Genomic DNA, 14464 nt, shown 5'->3' with positions numbered 1-14464 from the left:
AACTTTCTTTTCTTCACTTCCTTCCACTGATGGAGAAGCTGCTTTAAAAGTGAAGATTGCCAGGCTGCTTCTAATGTAAAGTTGCTAGACTACAGTTGAGCTAAATAAAAAAAAAAAAAAAACATCAATAGAAGTTTGCTTCTCTACTTTGGCAATGAGGAATTCAGTGATGATGGCGACATCATATTTGAAAGAATAAATTTACACAAAATAAAACTAATTCGCATCATTGATGTGCATTGGGAGATTCGCATCATTGATGTGCAGCCGACAAATCTGCAGCAACTGCATGATGCTATCATGTCAATATGGATCAAAATATCTGAGAAATGTTTCCAACACCTTGTTGAATCTATGCCGTGAAGAATTAAGGCAGTTCTGAAGGCAAAAGGGGGGGTCCAACCCTGTACTAGAAAAGTGTACCTAATAAAGTGGCCAGTGAGTGTATATATATAATTATAGACATTGCAATTTCTTAAACTTAAAGTATTTTGAAGATAGATAAATAGAAGTTTTAGTTACACAAATTTTTACTCTAGACATTTATTTTAATTTTACTGAAAATAATAATACAACTTTTTTTCATGACTTTTAAAGCTGTGACAACTTTACAGAATTTAAATGTTTTAATATTGGAAAAGCTGCACTACATAGCTACTGTCACTTGATTTAAAAATGTAGTTATTTTAATTTTTTCTCTATGGATCAATACACCACTAATGACCGACTACGTCAGACTTCGTACAACCGCTCAATTTCAGTTCGCTTCTGTACTCAGTCTGAGATGGCGAACCATCTCCCAGTTTTCCTCCGGCTCCAAAACAGCCGGCCAATCAACAAACAGAGGGCGGGCTGAGAGCCGTGACATAGACGCTAAGCGCCGAATTTAAGATCGTAGTTTAGGTTAGGGAAATCGCAAAAAAACGACAGCGGACATGGAGACACGGGATGCTATTTGCTCTGTTGTGGAGAATATTCCCGGCATTTGCCAAATGAAGCCCGAACAGGAAGAGTGTTTGTTTCACATTTTGAATGGAGGTGATGCCCTACTCCTGACAGGTTTTGGCAAAAGTTTAATTTATCAACTTTTACCGATCGTCAGTGAGAAACTGGAGAGGCCAAAGTCCAGCAAGGTGATAATTGTGATTGTGTCCACCTTGGTTGCTCTCACAGAGGATCAGGTTAAAGAGGCAGCAAAACTCGCTCGATTGTTTGTTTGTTTTTTTCGCAACATCTGTGTTTACAGCGGACGTTTGGGGCAGCTGAGCCGCCGTTTGGTATTACCAGGCTACAAATGGTACTGAAGAACTACATAATGTAGCAGAACTAATAAACAAGAATTTCTGCTTAAGTCTGCATGACATGTCCTGAAAGTCGAAAATGTTTACCGACACTTAAAAAGGAGAACATTTAGTATATTTAAATTAAGCAGTGAACATGACGTAAAGAAGATATAAAAATATTTGTCTCCTGAATCCAGAGCAGAGCCCTTCAGAAGATGACATTTAGAAGCCATACATCTGCCTGAGAGCAACAACAACTACATCCAGCACAAACCTAGTCTCTAAACCGTCCTAAGGCAAGACTTACAGATTTGTACGTCAAAGCATGTAGTTACCACAATTTGTTTTGCTATTCAACAGACACTTTCTATATTTGAAAGAGGTCTGTGTTATTCAGTGATATTTCACTTTCACCACAGTGTAAATTAAAACGCTCACCTGTTCTTTTTCATTATGTGCTCAAACGGCCTGAGGAAATCCTTCTGGAATCTGAAATTGGCTAACTCGCCCTTCTCCAAAAATTTCATGGACAACTGCCTTAGAGAATCCACAGCGAAAATAGCAACATCCTCATTGGGATTACAGCCGACCTGAGCCCAAACAGAAAACGAAAGCGTCAGGGAATGTTAAAGCATTCTCAGCTCTTCTTCAATCTATTAGCTATGCCCTCCCGCAGGCAGAGTGAAATTTAACAGCATCATTTGATTTCTCTGAGATTATACAAAGCCACCTTAACACACACACTCTTCATGGACTGATAACCTTTCGGCGCTGATTTGGTGGCCGCTTTGAACTCACCTTATTGAAATGATCCCCTATAACCTCCCATATCCTGGACCACTGCAGCCTGATACGACCCATGTTGTAGTACGATATCTCCACGATCTTCTGTAGACTGAACATTCGAGGGTGTGTAGGAGAGGCCAATTCGTCCATCGATACAGCACACAGCCATCGTACAAAATCCACTGCGTGACACAAAATCGGTAAACAAGACGTCACTTAAAACGTCTCTGATGTGATAGAGCAGGTCATGGATTCCAATCACAGGACAAAGAACTGATAAAATGCATATTCTGAATGCAATATAGCATATTTTCCAGATTACGGATATTTCACGTCATGTTCGAATGCATATTCGAATATTGAATAAAAAGTGACAGCTCTGATATACAATACCGTTCAAAGGTTTAGGGCCAGTAAAATTTTTTGTAAGAAGCTAAATTAAATTATATTAGAAAATACTTCAGTGTGCATTTCACTACAAATTTGAAAACTACACTGCAGTGATGCCAAAATTAATCTTTAAGCAGATTCATTGAAATTAACTGCTCTAACAGCCAGTGCTGTTATTGTTACCTAAAACTATAATCATTTAGAAAGTTAGGAAATGTTGCATTAGCAAATCACTAAAATAAAACAAGTTTAAGTGGAAGTATAAAAATTACTAAAACTAAACTGAATTACTAAAACTAAAGAAATGTATTCTTTATTTTTCAAAAATGACAAAAGAAAAACTAAATTACTACAAATTACAAAAAAAAAACTGATAAAATGCATAGTATAAATGCAATATACACTAATGTTCAAAGGTTAAAGGTCAGTAAAAAATCTTTGTAAGAAGTTAAATTAAATGAATAATTATAATAATATTCCTGTATTATTGATAAAATAGATGTTCGTTTAAAATCTCAGTGACAGTTGTGTAAGTGTAAATATACTGCACATGCCTGCCAAATGCAAAAATGCACACAACATGAAATCTTGTACTTACCAATGGCATTTCCATCAAGCCTGATAGAGCCTGTAAATATCCTGCAGAGAAGAATACAAGAGTTTGTATCAGTCCAGAGACATATTAGTGTTTGCAACATTATGAGGTTCATTAGAATTAATGACAACCATCATACCGGTCTACAGCAACCACAACACTTTGAGAGCTGGTCTCTCCAATAGACTCCTGAATGCTTGCGATCTGTTTGCGATCGACGTTCCCTCCTACAGTGAGAAAAATCACATTGTTTATGCAAGCACAAACTTCATTTCACACATTGCTGCTGGGTAATTATACTGGATTATCATAAAGCAATCTTAATCATAATTTAGCTTGAGTTAAGATGTTTTTGATGATGCAATGGCAAATGGAAAAGCTGCAATGATGATTGTGCTTGTGAGAAATATAATGCCTTTTGTTTGTAAACTGAGTCAATATATTGTCATATATGGAAATGTTGAATAAACTATTTAACTTTTTATTAGGGCTGTCTGTTTAATGTGTTAACTTAATTAGTTATGAAAAACAACGTGATTAAAATATCTTAACGCAGTTAACGCACTGGCCCCGCCCCCAGACCCGTACATCATCTTACGTGTCATACACTTGACAGATATGCTGCAGAGCAACAACTCAATAAATGCAGTTATGCCCTAAAATTCGAGATATTGGTGCAAAAAATGCCTTTATATGAGTTTTTGTCTCTGGTTATATAATACAATGTCACACGAGCAGTATTACACGAGTGCTGATTTTGTCCTGAATATCACAAGTTTAAATGTGATTTTATAACGGTTCAGTAAATAAGAAGTTGATATTGTGTAATATTTTAAAACACAGTATTATGTTTTTGCTCAATTTTGCAGAGAAAATATTACCTTTAAAGCCACAGCAGAATTTTTGCACGTCTCCGAGCAAAACAGCGGCATTTAAATTCTGAATGAATCTGCGTTTTGAACGAATCATGTGAACCAATGACTCCTAAACTCATTCATCAAGAGAGCAATTTACTTAATTCCTGAATGAATCAGCTTTTTGAACGAATCAAATGTCTCGTAATGTCTCAAAAACATTAACCGCCACCTGATGGAAGATTTAGTTTCTTATTTAGTGTATCATTTCATTAAAATAATTAATAACAATAAAAAAATAAAAACATTTAAAGGGATATTTCACCCTCAAAAAATGTCATTCTGTCAAGATTTACTCACCCTCATTTCATTTCAAACCTTTCTTTTGTGGAATATAAAATATATTTTGAAGACTGCTGGTAACAAAGCTGTTTTGGTTTGATACAAATGATTGTTCATTGTATGAACAAAAAAAAAAAATACTGAGATGTTTCTTAAATTATCTTCTTTTATGTTCCATAGGCCATTGTAGCCTAAATGTATACGTGTAATACATTTTATGTTGAAGTTGAATCAAACTAAATATTTCTTTCTAAAGCTTCAATTTGTAATGTCTACTTGATACTTTCTCATTTAACACAACAATAGCAAATTTATTTTGCAATTAAATAGATCAATTAATTTACACATCATGTAATTAATTAGATTACAATGTTTAATTGACTGACAGCCCTACTTTTTATATATTCAATATTTTTTTTATTTTGGCTTTAATTACTTTTTTTTTAAATCTTATTTTAAAAAACAAACATAAACTACATTTTTAAAATGTAATAACATTAAACATAATGAACTTACATTCAAAATTATGCAAAAGAAATGCTGGTGAGGAAAAATCCACAATTCAGTGCTCTTTAGATGCGGGATTCTTTTGTAGGCACTGAAGTAGTGTAAAAAAAATAAAATAAAAAGCCTTCTTTGTTTTTTAAATTTGGACTTTTAAAATAAATCTAATCTTAAAATCATTTAACTATTGCAATGCTGCATCCTTTTTGCATCTCAATGTGTTATCACTTATAGGTCAATAACAACAAACATTTTCCCTGTAACAGACCAAACTGCTGCCCATGTGAAGTGTGACTGACTGACCCAAGCCCAGGTACTCGTCAGACGTCTGTTCCTTGGTGCTGGTGATGAAGCCTTCCTTCCCCCGTACGGTTCCGGATATGTACCGAGCCTTCACTCCTGTCCCAATGAGCTGGGCCAACTCCAGCTGACTAATGCACTTCAGGATCTGCAGCACACATAGACAGAATAATAACACCATAACAAGATCTATCTGCCAATCACATTGCATTGGAAACATGCAGGCCTCTCAAAGAGCTGGGTTTGGCAGAGCTCACCTCATGCCAAGAGTTTCCTAAATAATTTCCATCAGTGTGAGCCACTGTGATGAGAGTCTTGATGGTGTCGATGTTCTTCTGCTTCATCTCGGTGATGCCCGAGCTGGCCGTCAGCAATGTGAAGCGGGCCAGAGCCTGTACGTATGCGTCCCGCTCCAGCTGGAACAAACCAACACAGAACAAAAAACTGAAATTTTGGTCTGTTTCTCATGGAAAGCTATCATGACCTTTTGAAGTTTTGGGTCCTTTTTGAAGCTTTACATCCCCATTCACTTTTACTCTATGGAAAAGAGGAGCATGCACATTCTTCAGAATATCTACTTCAGTTTTCCACAGAAGGTTTGGAATGACAAAGTGTCATTTTTGCGTGTACTACAACTTTAAGCCAGGACTGCAAACCAATTAATTGTGATTAATCACATTCAAGATAAAAGTTTGTTTGCATACAATATATGTATGAATTATGTTTATATAAATACATATATATTTATATATTTTGTTCGTATATATATATTTTGTTTGTATATATATATATATATATATATATATATGTATATATATATATATATATATATATATATAGATATAGATATATATATATGTATATATACACACACACACACACACACGCAAGCACGCACGCGCACGCACGCACACACACACACACACACACACACACAGGCTGCAGACAGCACACCTTGTTTGTTATCTTTATTTTATAAATGCACAAAGTTTTGTTATTATTATGTCTGTATACAAAAAAAGTAGACCCTTTACAGATTCAATTGATGTATTGCTCTTATCTGTACGATCAAAACTGAAAGTGTAATTTAAGTTCTTTTCGGGGTTATCAGGAGAAAATGCCTCTTAAAGCGTATACGCTTTAATCGACTCCAGAGGGTTAAGCAGTTGATCATTCAGGGCAAAGATAACAGACATTTTTAAAGGTGCTTATTTAGACTATTTGATTAATGCAAACAAATAGTAGGCTTTTCTCAGCTTCAGCAAATGACCTCTTCACGGTTAATGCAATGTGTGAAATTACCTGAATGCTGAAGATGCATGCTATCCTGATAGCACAGCGGATTCCCTCCAGGCACAGAGAGGCCACCTCAGTGTCATCACAGTCCTGCAGACCCACGCTGAACGCAGCCAGGAAGGGTGTCCATGCCAGCTAGGAGAAATCAAGATGGGATGAATATTTGTGTCCACACAGAATGTATGTGAATGCACATGCACAAAATACCTTAAACATTGGTCTGACGTGCTCAAGGTGGGTGGCACTGGTGAAGGGGGCCTGAACGTGGCTTACAGCCTCCATCAGAGCCTTGGCCGTCTTTGCCATCTGCTCCATCTCAACATTATACAGAAGCCTCCTCTGCTTTTCACTGGCCACACCTGATCCAAAGACAGTAGCAAAACACGCCATCAGTTACCACAAATCACACCTCAAAATATCAGAATACTTCCAGAACATACATGTTCATTCGTCCACTTGGAAGTCCAATGGCTAGCCATTTAATAATAATAATAATAAAGATAATCAAAAAATATGATTTTTTTTAATATAAATTATTAGTACCACTGTTATTATTATTATTATTATTATTATTATTATTATTATTATTATTATATGTAAATATAAAATATTTTTATTTTAATATCCTCATTAATACCACTTTAAAATAACAATAAAGTAATATTTTTAGTATTTTAATAAATACTATTATTATTATTACTACGTGTATATATACACTATTATTTTTCATTTAATATAATCATCATTATTAACACTTTCAAACAATAATAAAGTAATTTTTAGTATTTTATTAAATTTGTACTATTATTATTATTAAGTGTATATATAAAAAATATTTTGTATTTAATATAATCTTTAATAACAATTCTTATTATTATTCATTAAATGCATTGTTTTTCTAATAAAATAAAAAATAAAAGATGTAATCTGATATTATCATCACTGTTAACAAAAATCATTAATGACTAAAAATATTTATTATTAACAAATGTTATTTATTAACAATTACAAAATACTGGACTACTTTGTTCGGTTAACCACGGCATTCTATTGTAAAATACTTCAGAATAAAATAATTTATACTTAAATCGATAATTAGTGGGAAAATACACAGTCTTGTTCAATCATAAATGCAAAATTAAGGATTGCCTTGACCCCAAATAGCAAAAAGAAAAAAAAGAACAAAATTCAAAAGAGTCCATTTGATTTTGTCACCATGACTGTTTGTTCGTCAAATACTCACTTTGCTTATTTGACTTTAGAGTTAACTCCTTTGTCTCCTTCATGGATATTTTTTTCCCTGCGATTTCATCATAAATGGCTGAGAGATACTCCTCCGGTAAATCTTTACTGTCATTGATACCACGGTTCATCTTGATGTATTGCTCCTTCGTCATTTTATTCTTCACCTGCACCACGATAAAGGAAACCACAGATCAGTAGCATTCTTCCTCTTGTTTCCTGTCATGTTTCAGCAACATCCATCACTCTAGATTTAGCTATTCTGCTCACATATCAAGACTGCATGCCAAACAGCCGTTTCTATCTCCGACGTTCACATTAACATTCATAGACTAGGGAATGAAAAGAAAATACATTCTACATTCGCTGTAGATTTCAGTGAACAATCAGTGCTCGGGGAACTAACCTGCGGACTGTGTAGATCTGTAGTCAACATGATGATTGAATACGCCAGGACGTACGCGGTGTCAGCGCTGGCGAACAGTGTTTGCCTAAGGAGAGAAAGATAAAAGAGTCAAACAGCGACGAGTTCAGTGTTTGCGGCATAATTAGCGACGTTGGTTAATCGGTTGCAACAGCAGGCGACCGCTGCGCTCACCCTTGGTTGCATTCTAAATATCTAGCAGCAAATTTCTCCATCAGTCGATCGATTTTCTGGGCCTCTCCAGGCAGACGGAAACCCTCGAGGAACATGCGCAGCGCTGGCACAAAGTCTTTGCCCTGGAAGTCCATTTGGTCGACGTAGGCATACATAACCTCTTTATTGATGCGATCGTTGTCTCCGAGAAACTCTCCTACCTGGATCTGCAAGGGTGGAAACAGAAGAACCAATGAGTCAGATATCGATTGTGTAGGTAGGAAAATATAAAGCAGAAAAACATGTTTCATAAGTCAATGCATGCTCAATGCTACAGACACTGCAGATTGAAGAAATCCTTGAGCATCATTGAAATTCAATGTCTATTGAAGTATTCCACACACTTCTCAAGTCATTCAGAAGGCTGAGGGCTGTTCTGTTGAAGAGCCCTAATTTTAGGGCAGCTATGAGGAGCTCTCTTTACCCATTGCTGCTGGAGTCCTGTTTTGTGTTTCGAGCTTTGAGGCCTGATGAATGAGCGACTGAGTTGCCGATTCTTTACACTGAATGATTGAATAATTTTTAAGTGGAAGTTTGGCAACATTTTGCTTGAGTGTCTTGATATTTTTGTTTTGCTTTGTTTTTCAGAAAGGTTTCAGAAAAGCTGCATATGCAGAGTTTTATTATAGTGCACTGCCGTATTGTTCAAATTAAATATTCCGTATTGTTCATGGAAGAAACAAAGTAAAAATATTGTATCTTTTAGGCAAACAATAGTTGTATGTCTTACAGAGTCAAGCCTCTCCTCTTGATGTAAGAACTGGGCGATATCTTCGGGCGTGGTTCCCAGCATGCCTTGCTCCTGCAGGTACTGAATGCCCCTCTTTGGTTTTTTGTTGAACCTGTGCATAATGGTAAATAAACAGCAACATTTTTAGAATCAGCCTTTTTTTTTTTTTCTCATCAAAGATTTTCATGTTTTTTCCTTCAGTCAAAAATAAATTAAGGTTTTTAAAAGGAAAGTATTCCATGATTTTTCTCCAAAAAGTAGAATTCAATGGGGATCAACCGATTGAAGGTCTAGTTTAGGGCTGCTCCGATCACGATCGGCCGATCGTTAATGCGCATCACCCTCAGGTGAATTTACAGCTGATTAGAGAACCGGCTTTACTGACGAGATGCGCATAACGATGGGCCGATCGTGATCAGAGAAGCCCTAGTCTAGTTTCAATGCGGCTTCAAAGTACTCTACACGATCCCAGTGTTTACAAAGCAAATGTGCAAAGAAAGTCAAACACCTTTTACAAAAAAATGTAAAACAATGATGTTGGACAATTTTGAAGCTGGAAGAAATAATGAGATGGAATTTTTCACCCTACCAACTTTTTGAACTGAAGAACACACACGAAGAAATAACCATGCGTGACCTTTCTAACATGATTACGTAATGTGTGAAGACGCGCATGCACATTGCAGAACTAATGCAAGACAAGCATTTGTGGTTAAACAGTATATACATTTTTTTTTTTTTTAGAAAATGGCCAATTGTTTCTCTAGATCAGACCCTTATTCCTTAGCTGGGATCATGTAGAGCCCTTCGAAACTTCATTGAAACTGCAATTTGGACCTGTTGGCCACCATTGAAGTCCACTATATGAAGAAAAATCCTGAAACCTTTATCTCTTTTCAACTGAAGAACATCTTGGAAGATATACTGGTGAGTAAACTATCAGGAAATTGGTATTCTGGAAGTGAACTAATTATTTAAATGGGCTATTTTTGCTGCAGTGATTCAAAAATTGAAATGCATTATGAAACATACTGGTATAATAATGAGACTGAAATGGTTTCCCCAGAAGGAAAAGCAGAGCTGTAGGTGCTACACATAGAAAGGAACAGCACAAACCTTGACATCCTTCATGCGTTCTACTCTTTGGATTCTGACTACTGAATAGGCCTCATTGACGTGTAAATGTGAGCAGTCTTGTTTTTTAAATGTAAGATGCATTGAACCAACACGTGAAAGCTGCAGGGAACTTTTTTTCCACTAGGGAAAAAGTTGGCTTGTTTGAATAAACAGTCAAACTACTGGCTCAATACATTGCATAATTTCGGGATGGGACTACCTGTTTGTTTGACCAATGGCAGATGGGGAGTGTTTTACAATTCTAACTGTACTTAATAAGGGCGCAGAACTTACACACTTCACATTTAAGATAGGTCAAGAGTATCCATACCATTTCCTGGAGAGTCAACTTGCTGTAAAAAGCTAAACTCAGGTCCAAGACTGGACACCCCTGGAATGCGTAAACTAAGCAACTTTCCAAATAAATGTCTATTTAGAGGTCTATTTTAGAAAACGTAGTCAGTCAAGAGCATAAAGTGATTTTCTTTGTCTTTTGTTCTTTGATTAACATGACAGACAACAGCAGGAAAATTGGACAGCGGTCCCTTTATTAGTTTATTCATGGACCTAATATACTGTTACTAGAGATGTTCCGATACCCTTTTTCTCTTCCCGATACCGAGGCTCAGGGTATCGGCCGATACAGAGTACTGATTCGATATCTGGGTGTATATCTGAAAATACAGCTGTATATTCTACTAGCCCTGTGTAAATTGCTAGAATTATTTTATGGTGTGCTTCAGACTTATCCCTTAATAAAACATGAACAAATGCATGTGAACTACTGTATTTATTACAGTATTTTTATTATCTGACATGAATTTGACAGTAATATTATTTATTTTCTTAAGCGAAAAATAACTTCAAATGCAGCCAAAAATCTAACACTGCAAACTAAAAAAAGGTATTTTAGTTTTACAATATAACTATAAAAAACTGCAGTAAGTCTAGGAATATAAAAAATGATATATTAATCAGTTAATCTCTTTACAACGAACCAAGTAAAAAACAAGCAACCGTCTAGGCATAATTATTATTATTAATAGAGACGTATTATTATTAGAGACATAGCTAAATCTACTGTAGGCTACAACAGTAGCTTAATTTACTCACGTTAAACTGAACATTTATTTTGATGGGTTGCCATGAAGATCTTTGAGTGTCTGTGTTTATGATATGACCGTTTTCTCAAATTAAACAGTAAATTCTCATGAAGTGACGGTTTATGCGTTCGTGTCCTCACATAGTGACACACGGCAGAGACTACAAAACAGCAAGCTCCCGCACATCTGCGCCCGTCACCCACAGAGATGTAGAATATGCAGGAGTTATATTTAAATAGTATTTTGCAGTTTAATATTCACAGACACTAGTATATATTCGGCTAAAGTCTGGAGCCCTGTGCTAACACGGAAGCGACTGAACGCAGCTGCGGGTAACGATATACTCAAGTCTTGTTTAAGAAAATGGTATCGGATCGGTATATGGGTTCATGTACTCGCCGATGCCTATGCCAGAATTTGTTGTGGTATCGGTGTTATTTGCGATACTAGTATCGGAATCGGAACAACTCTAACTGTTACACAATATGCATTCTCTTTTGCAACTATTTAATGTTCCAAAACTGATAGGGTTTAACTGCATAGTCGTCAAGACTGAGGCTTGTGCGATCCACTAATAAAGATCAGGGATGGTGCGCGCGCTTTTGGTGTAAGCGCGAAACCTGCGGTAATGACTGAAATAATGTGGAGTTCAAGCACTATTTAACCAGAGCTAATGAGACGTGTGTGTGAGAGAAGTGGTCGTCGGAGAGAACAGAGCGAGAATGCGTGACTGACATTATTGCCTGTGTTGCTGGTAACAAAACCGATCGGTTCGAATTCGTAAAGAAGTGAGACTGATTGGCCGATTCCTATCCCAGGCCAATCGATCAGTGCATCTCTATGTCTTCTGATAGTGATTTTGTCAAACCATGGTATGGTGCACAGACTGATTTCATGCTTTTGATTCCAACATAATGGCTTACAGGTCAATGCCTTGCTCTATGATCTCCTTCTGTTGTTTGAGGACCTCAAACTGCTCAGGGTTGTCTGTCCCAGACATCTGGGTGCTGTAGCTCCCGATGCCCGATGAGGCGGTGGAGTCCAAAGAGTTTATGCTGCCGTAACGGTTAATTGTTTCCGGATGCTTCGACTCATTATTCTCCTGTTCTGAAGGCTTTTCTTGGCCTGATTAAGAAAGAAGGGAATTAAATTCAGATGCAATTTCAGAGAAAGCTGAAGTAGTGACAAGCTCAGTTTGTAAAACACCATGAGCCCCTACAGGCTAGGAAGTAGAGACGGCATGATTCATTGGGCTCCTGGTTGGCTGTTGGTGCATCGAGTCTCAGCTCTCTATTTGAGTTACCCAACACAACAGTTCTCTAATAAAGTCCTTGGCCTCTGCTGACTCGTATCAAAAAAACAGCACGACTGGGACTGAAGAAAGAGCAGGTGACCTGAATACACAATGTAACAGATCTGAAGTTGGTGCAAGCAAGACAAACAGGTGGTTTGGGTATGTGGAAGCCATGGTTGCATGTTTCGGGATCTTATTTCACACTGGAAACACTGTAAAAGATTTAGCGGGTAGCTAATGCAGTAACACAAGCTGTCAGGTCACTTCCTCCTCTCATAGTTTCCTCTCTCGGAAATATCACAGGTGCCAGTAGCAGCTGGAAAATACTTACCTGTTCGTATTAATTTATCTGCTTGATATACAAAAGCTAATATGGCTATAATACAAAAAACTAGTTTACGCACCACAAGCTAATGCAATCAATTCTAATGTCACTACAAACTGCCCATACCTGCTCTCCCTTTGATGTGCATTCGTTAAGAGAAAAGAACAAAAAATGATTGGCCAGCATGATGAGAATTCAAGAACCTGAAAGCTTTGATCAATTATCCAAAACAAACATAATGCACCTGAATAGTTACCCAGATGAGTATTCTACAATCAAAATTTGGCCGATCAGGACATAAAGCCTTTTATATATTAGAGTAGCTATTTAGTCTAGATGAAAGGCTACATCCATTTCTTGATTTGAAATTGTAAACATACAGTTTTTTTCCACTAAAATACCACATCTAAGAATAAAACATAACATTTTTAGATTTTAGGTGTTCGCTAAGATGTTAGCAATGTGCTTCCAATAGTTCAACTTGTCATTTAAAAATAAGCTAGAATCTCTGGCTTATGATTGGCTGATAACTGAAAATCTGGGGTGGGCTTGAGGCAACAGAGAAATTTCCCTTTGGGCCTTCAGAGCCTCTTCTCCTCCAGCCCAACATAGCCAAGTTTGATTAGACCTAAATCCCCTCCACTCCGAAGAGCCAGGGTCTCTAGCCTGGCGCATTTTCCCAGCTCATTCGAGAAGCTTGGTTTTGCAGTGTTCAGGAAGCCTGCAGACTGCCTCCCTGATGTCAGGGTGATGAATAACAGCCTCAGGGTTGTTTGATTAAGATGAAAGGCCTGCGTAGCCATCATGGTGAATAACATCTCCTGCCTGTCTTTGAGGCACAGGACTCCTAGTGCGCTGTCCTCAAAAGCAACTGTTCATCCATTTGGTTCTGCACTAGCCAGAAGCCTCTGGAATGCAGCTTAAATGCACTCAGAGGACACTCACTTAGAAAAGCCAGGGCCACGACCTGGAAATAATTAATGTAACTGCTTGGATCCAAGACATATCAGGGTACAGTGGGGCTAAATAAGTTTCTGCAGGTATTATACTGGTTGAGGAGCTAGTACTGATGTTTTGTTATTTTGACTGTTTGCCTTACCGAGACTTGTCTGGGAATTGGGGTTGACATATTGGTCTTTGCTCCACTCCACCATACACTTGAGAATGGACACCAGACACTCCAGTCCTTTCTTCCTTAGAGTCAGCTCCTGAGGGACAACATGACCTGGGATCACTAACACACTTTTAAAAGAATAGTTCTTATAATTTACCTGTTCCAAATCAAACATTTTAAGGGAAAAAAAAGACACTTGAAGAAGATTTAAACTACAAAAAGAACAACAGCATCGTAAAAGTAGTTCATACCAGATTCCTGTGCCATATGTTCCTTTTAAATAAATAAAATGTACAAATATATACAGTATAGACAGTGCTGGGTAGTAACTGATTACATGTAATCTGGATTAGGTAATATACGTTTTTATGGATTACATATTATCCACATGTCTTTACTGCCACGTTTGATTAATTTAATGTGTCCTTGTTTGAGTGCCAATGCACACAATATGATTTTATACGGGAAAGAGCACTTCAAATGTCTTTTTATGAGCTCATGAACATAATAAGGGAATAAGGGTGTGTAAGTGATGACAATATCTGCATCAACC

The 14464-nt window shown here is 37.0% G+C and overlaps 1 protein-coding gene across 4 annotated transcripts in view; it reads right to left on the bottom strand.

The window, feature by feature from the left end:
* The window catches only part of arfgef1 (ADP-ribosylation factor guanine nucleotide-exchange factor 1 (brefeldin A-inhibited)), a 73893-nt gene that overhangs the window by 14181 nt on the left and 45248 nt on the right, over positions 1–14464 (bottom strand). For all 4 annotated transcript variants that reach the window (XM_052595953.1, XM_052595954.1, XM_052595956.1 and 1 more), the window contains 14 exons: positions 13897–14005; positions 12102–12303; positions 8960–9071; positions 8191–8396; positions 7999–8083; positions 7594–7759; positions 6558–6709; positions 6357–6485; positions 5312–5470; positions 5058–5202; positions 3194–3281; positions 3058–3098; positions 2082–2251; positions 1722–1873 (listed from right to left, as the gene is read on the bottom strand). In XM_052595953.1, the coding sequence (XP_052451913.1) occupies positions 1722–1873; positions 2082–2251; positions 3058–3098; positions 3194–3281; positions 5058–5202; positions 5312–5470; positions 6357–6485; positions 6558–6709; positions 7594–7759; positions 7999–8083; positions 8191–8396; positions 8960–9071; positions 12102–12303; positions 13897–14005 (1916 nt within the window). The remainder of the gene's footprint in view (positions 1–1721; positions 1874–2081; positions 2252–3057; positions 3099–3193; positions 3282–5057; positions 5203–5311; positions 5471–6356; positions 6486–6557; positions 6710–7593; positions 7760–7998; positions 8084–8190; positions 8397–8959; positions 9072–12101; positions 12304–13896; positions 14006–14464) is intronic.

The sequence above is a fragment of the Carassius gibelio genome, chromosome B24 (genome assembly GCF_023724105.1).
Source record: "Carassius gibelio isolate Cgi1373 ecotype wild population from Czech Republic chromosome B24, carGib1.2-hapl.c, whole genome shotgun sequence".
Lineage (NCBI taxonomy): Eukaryota > Metazoa > Chordata > Actinopteri > Cypriniformes > Cyprinidae > Carassius > Carassius gibelio.
The sequence above is the reverse complement of the archived record's forward strand: the minus strand, read 5'-3'. Positions and strand labels throughout refer to the sequence as shown.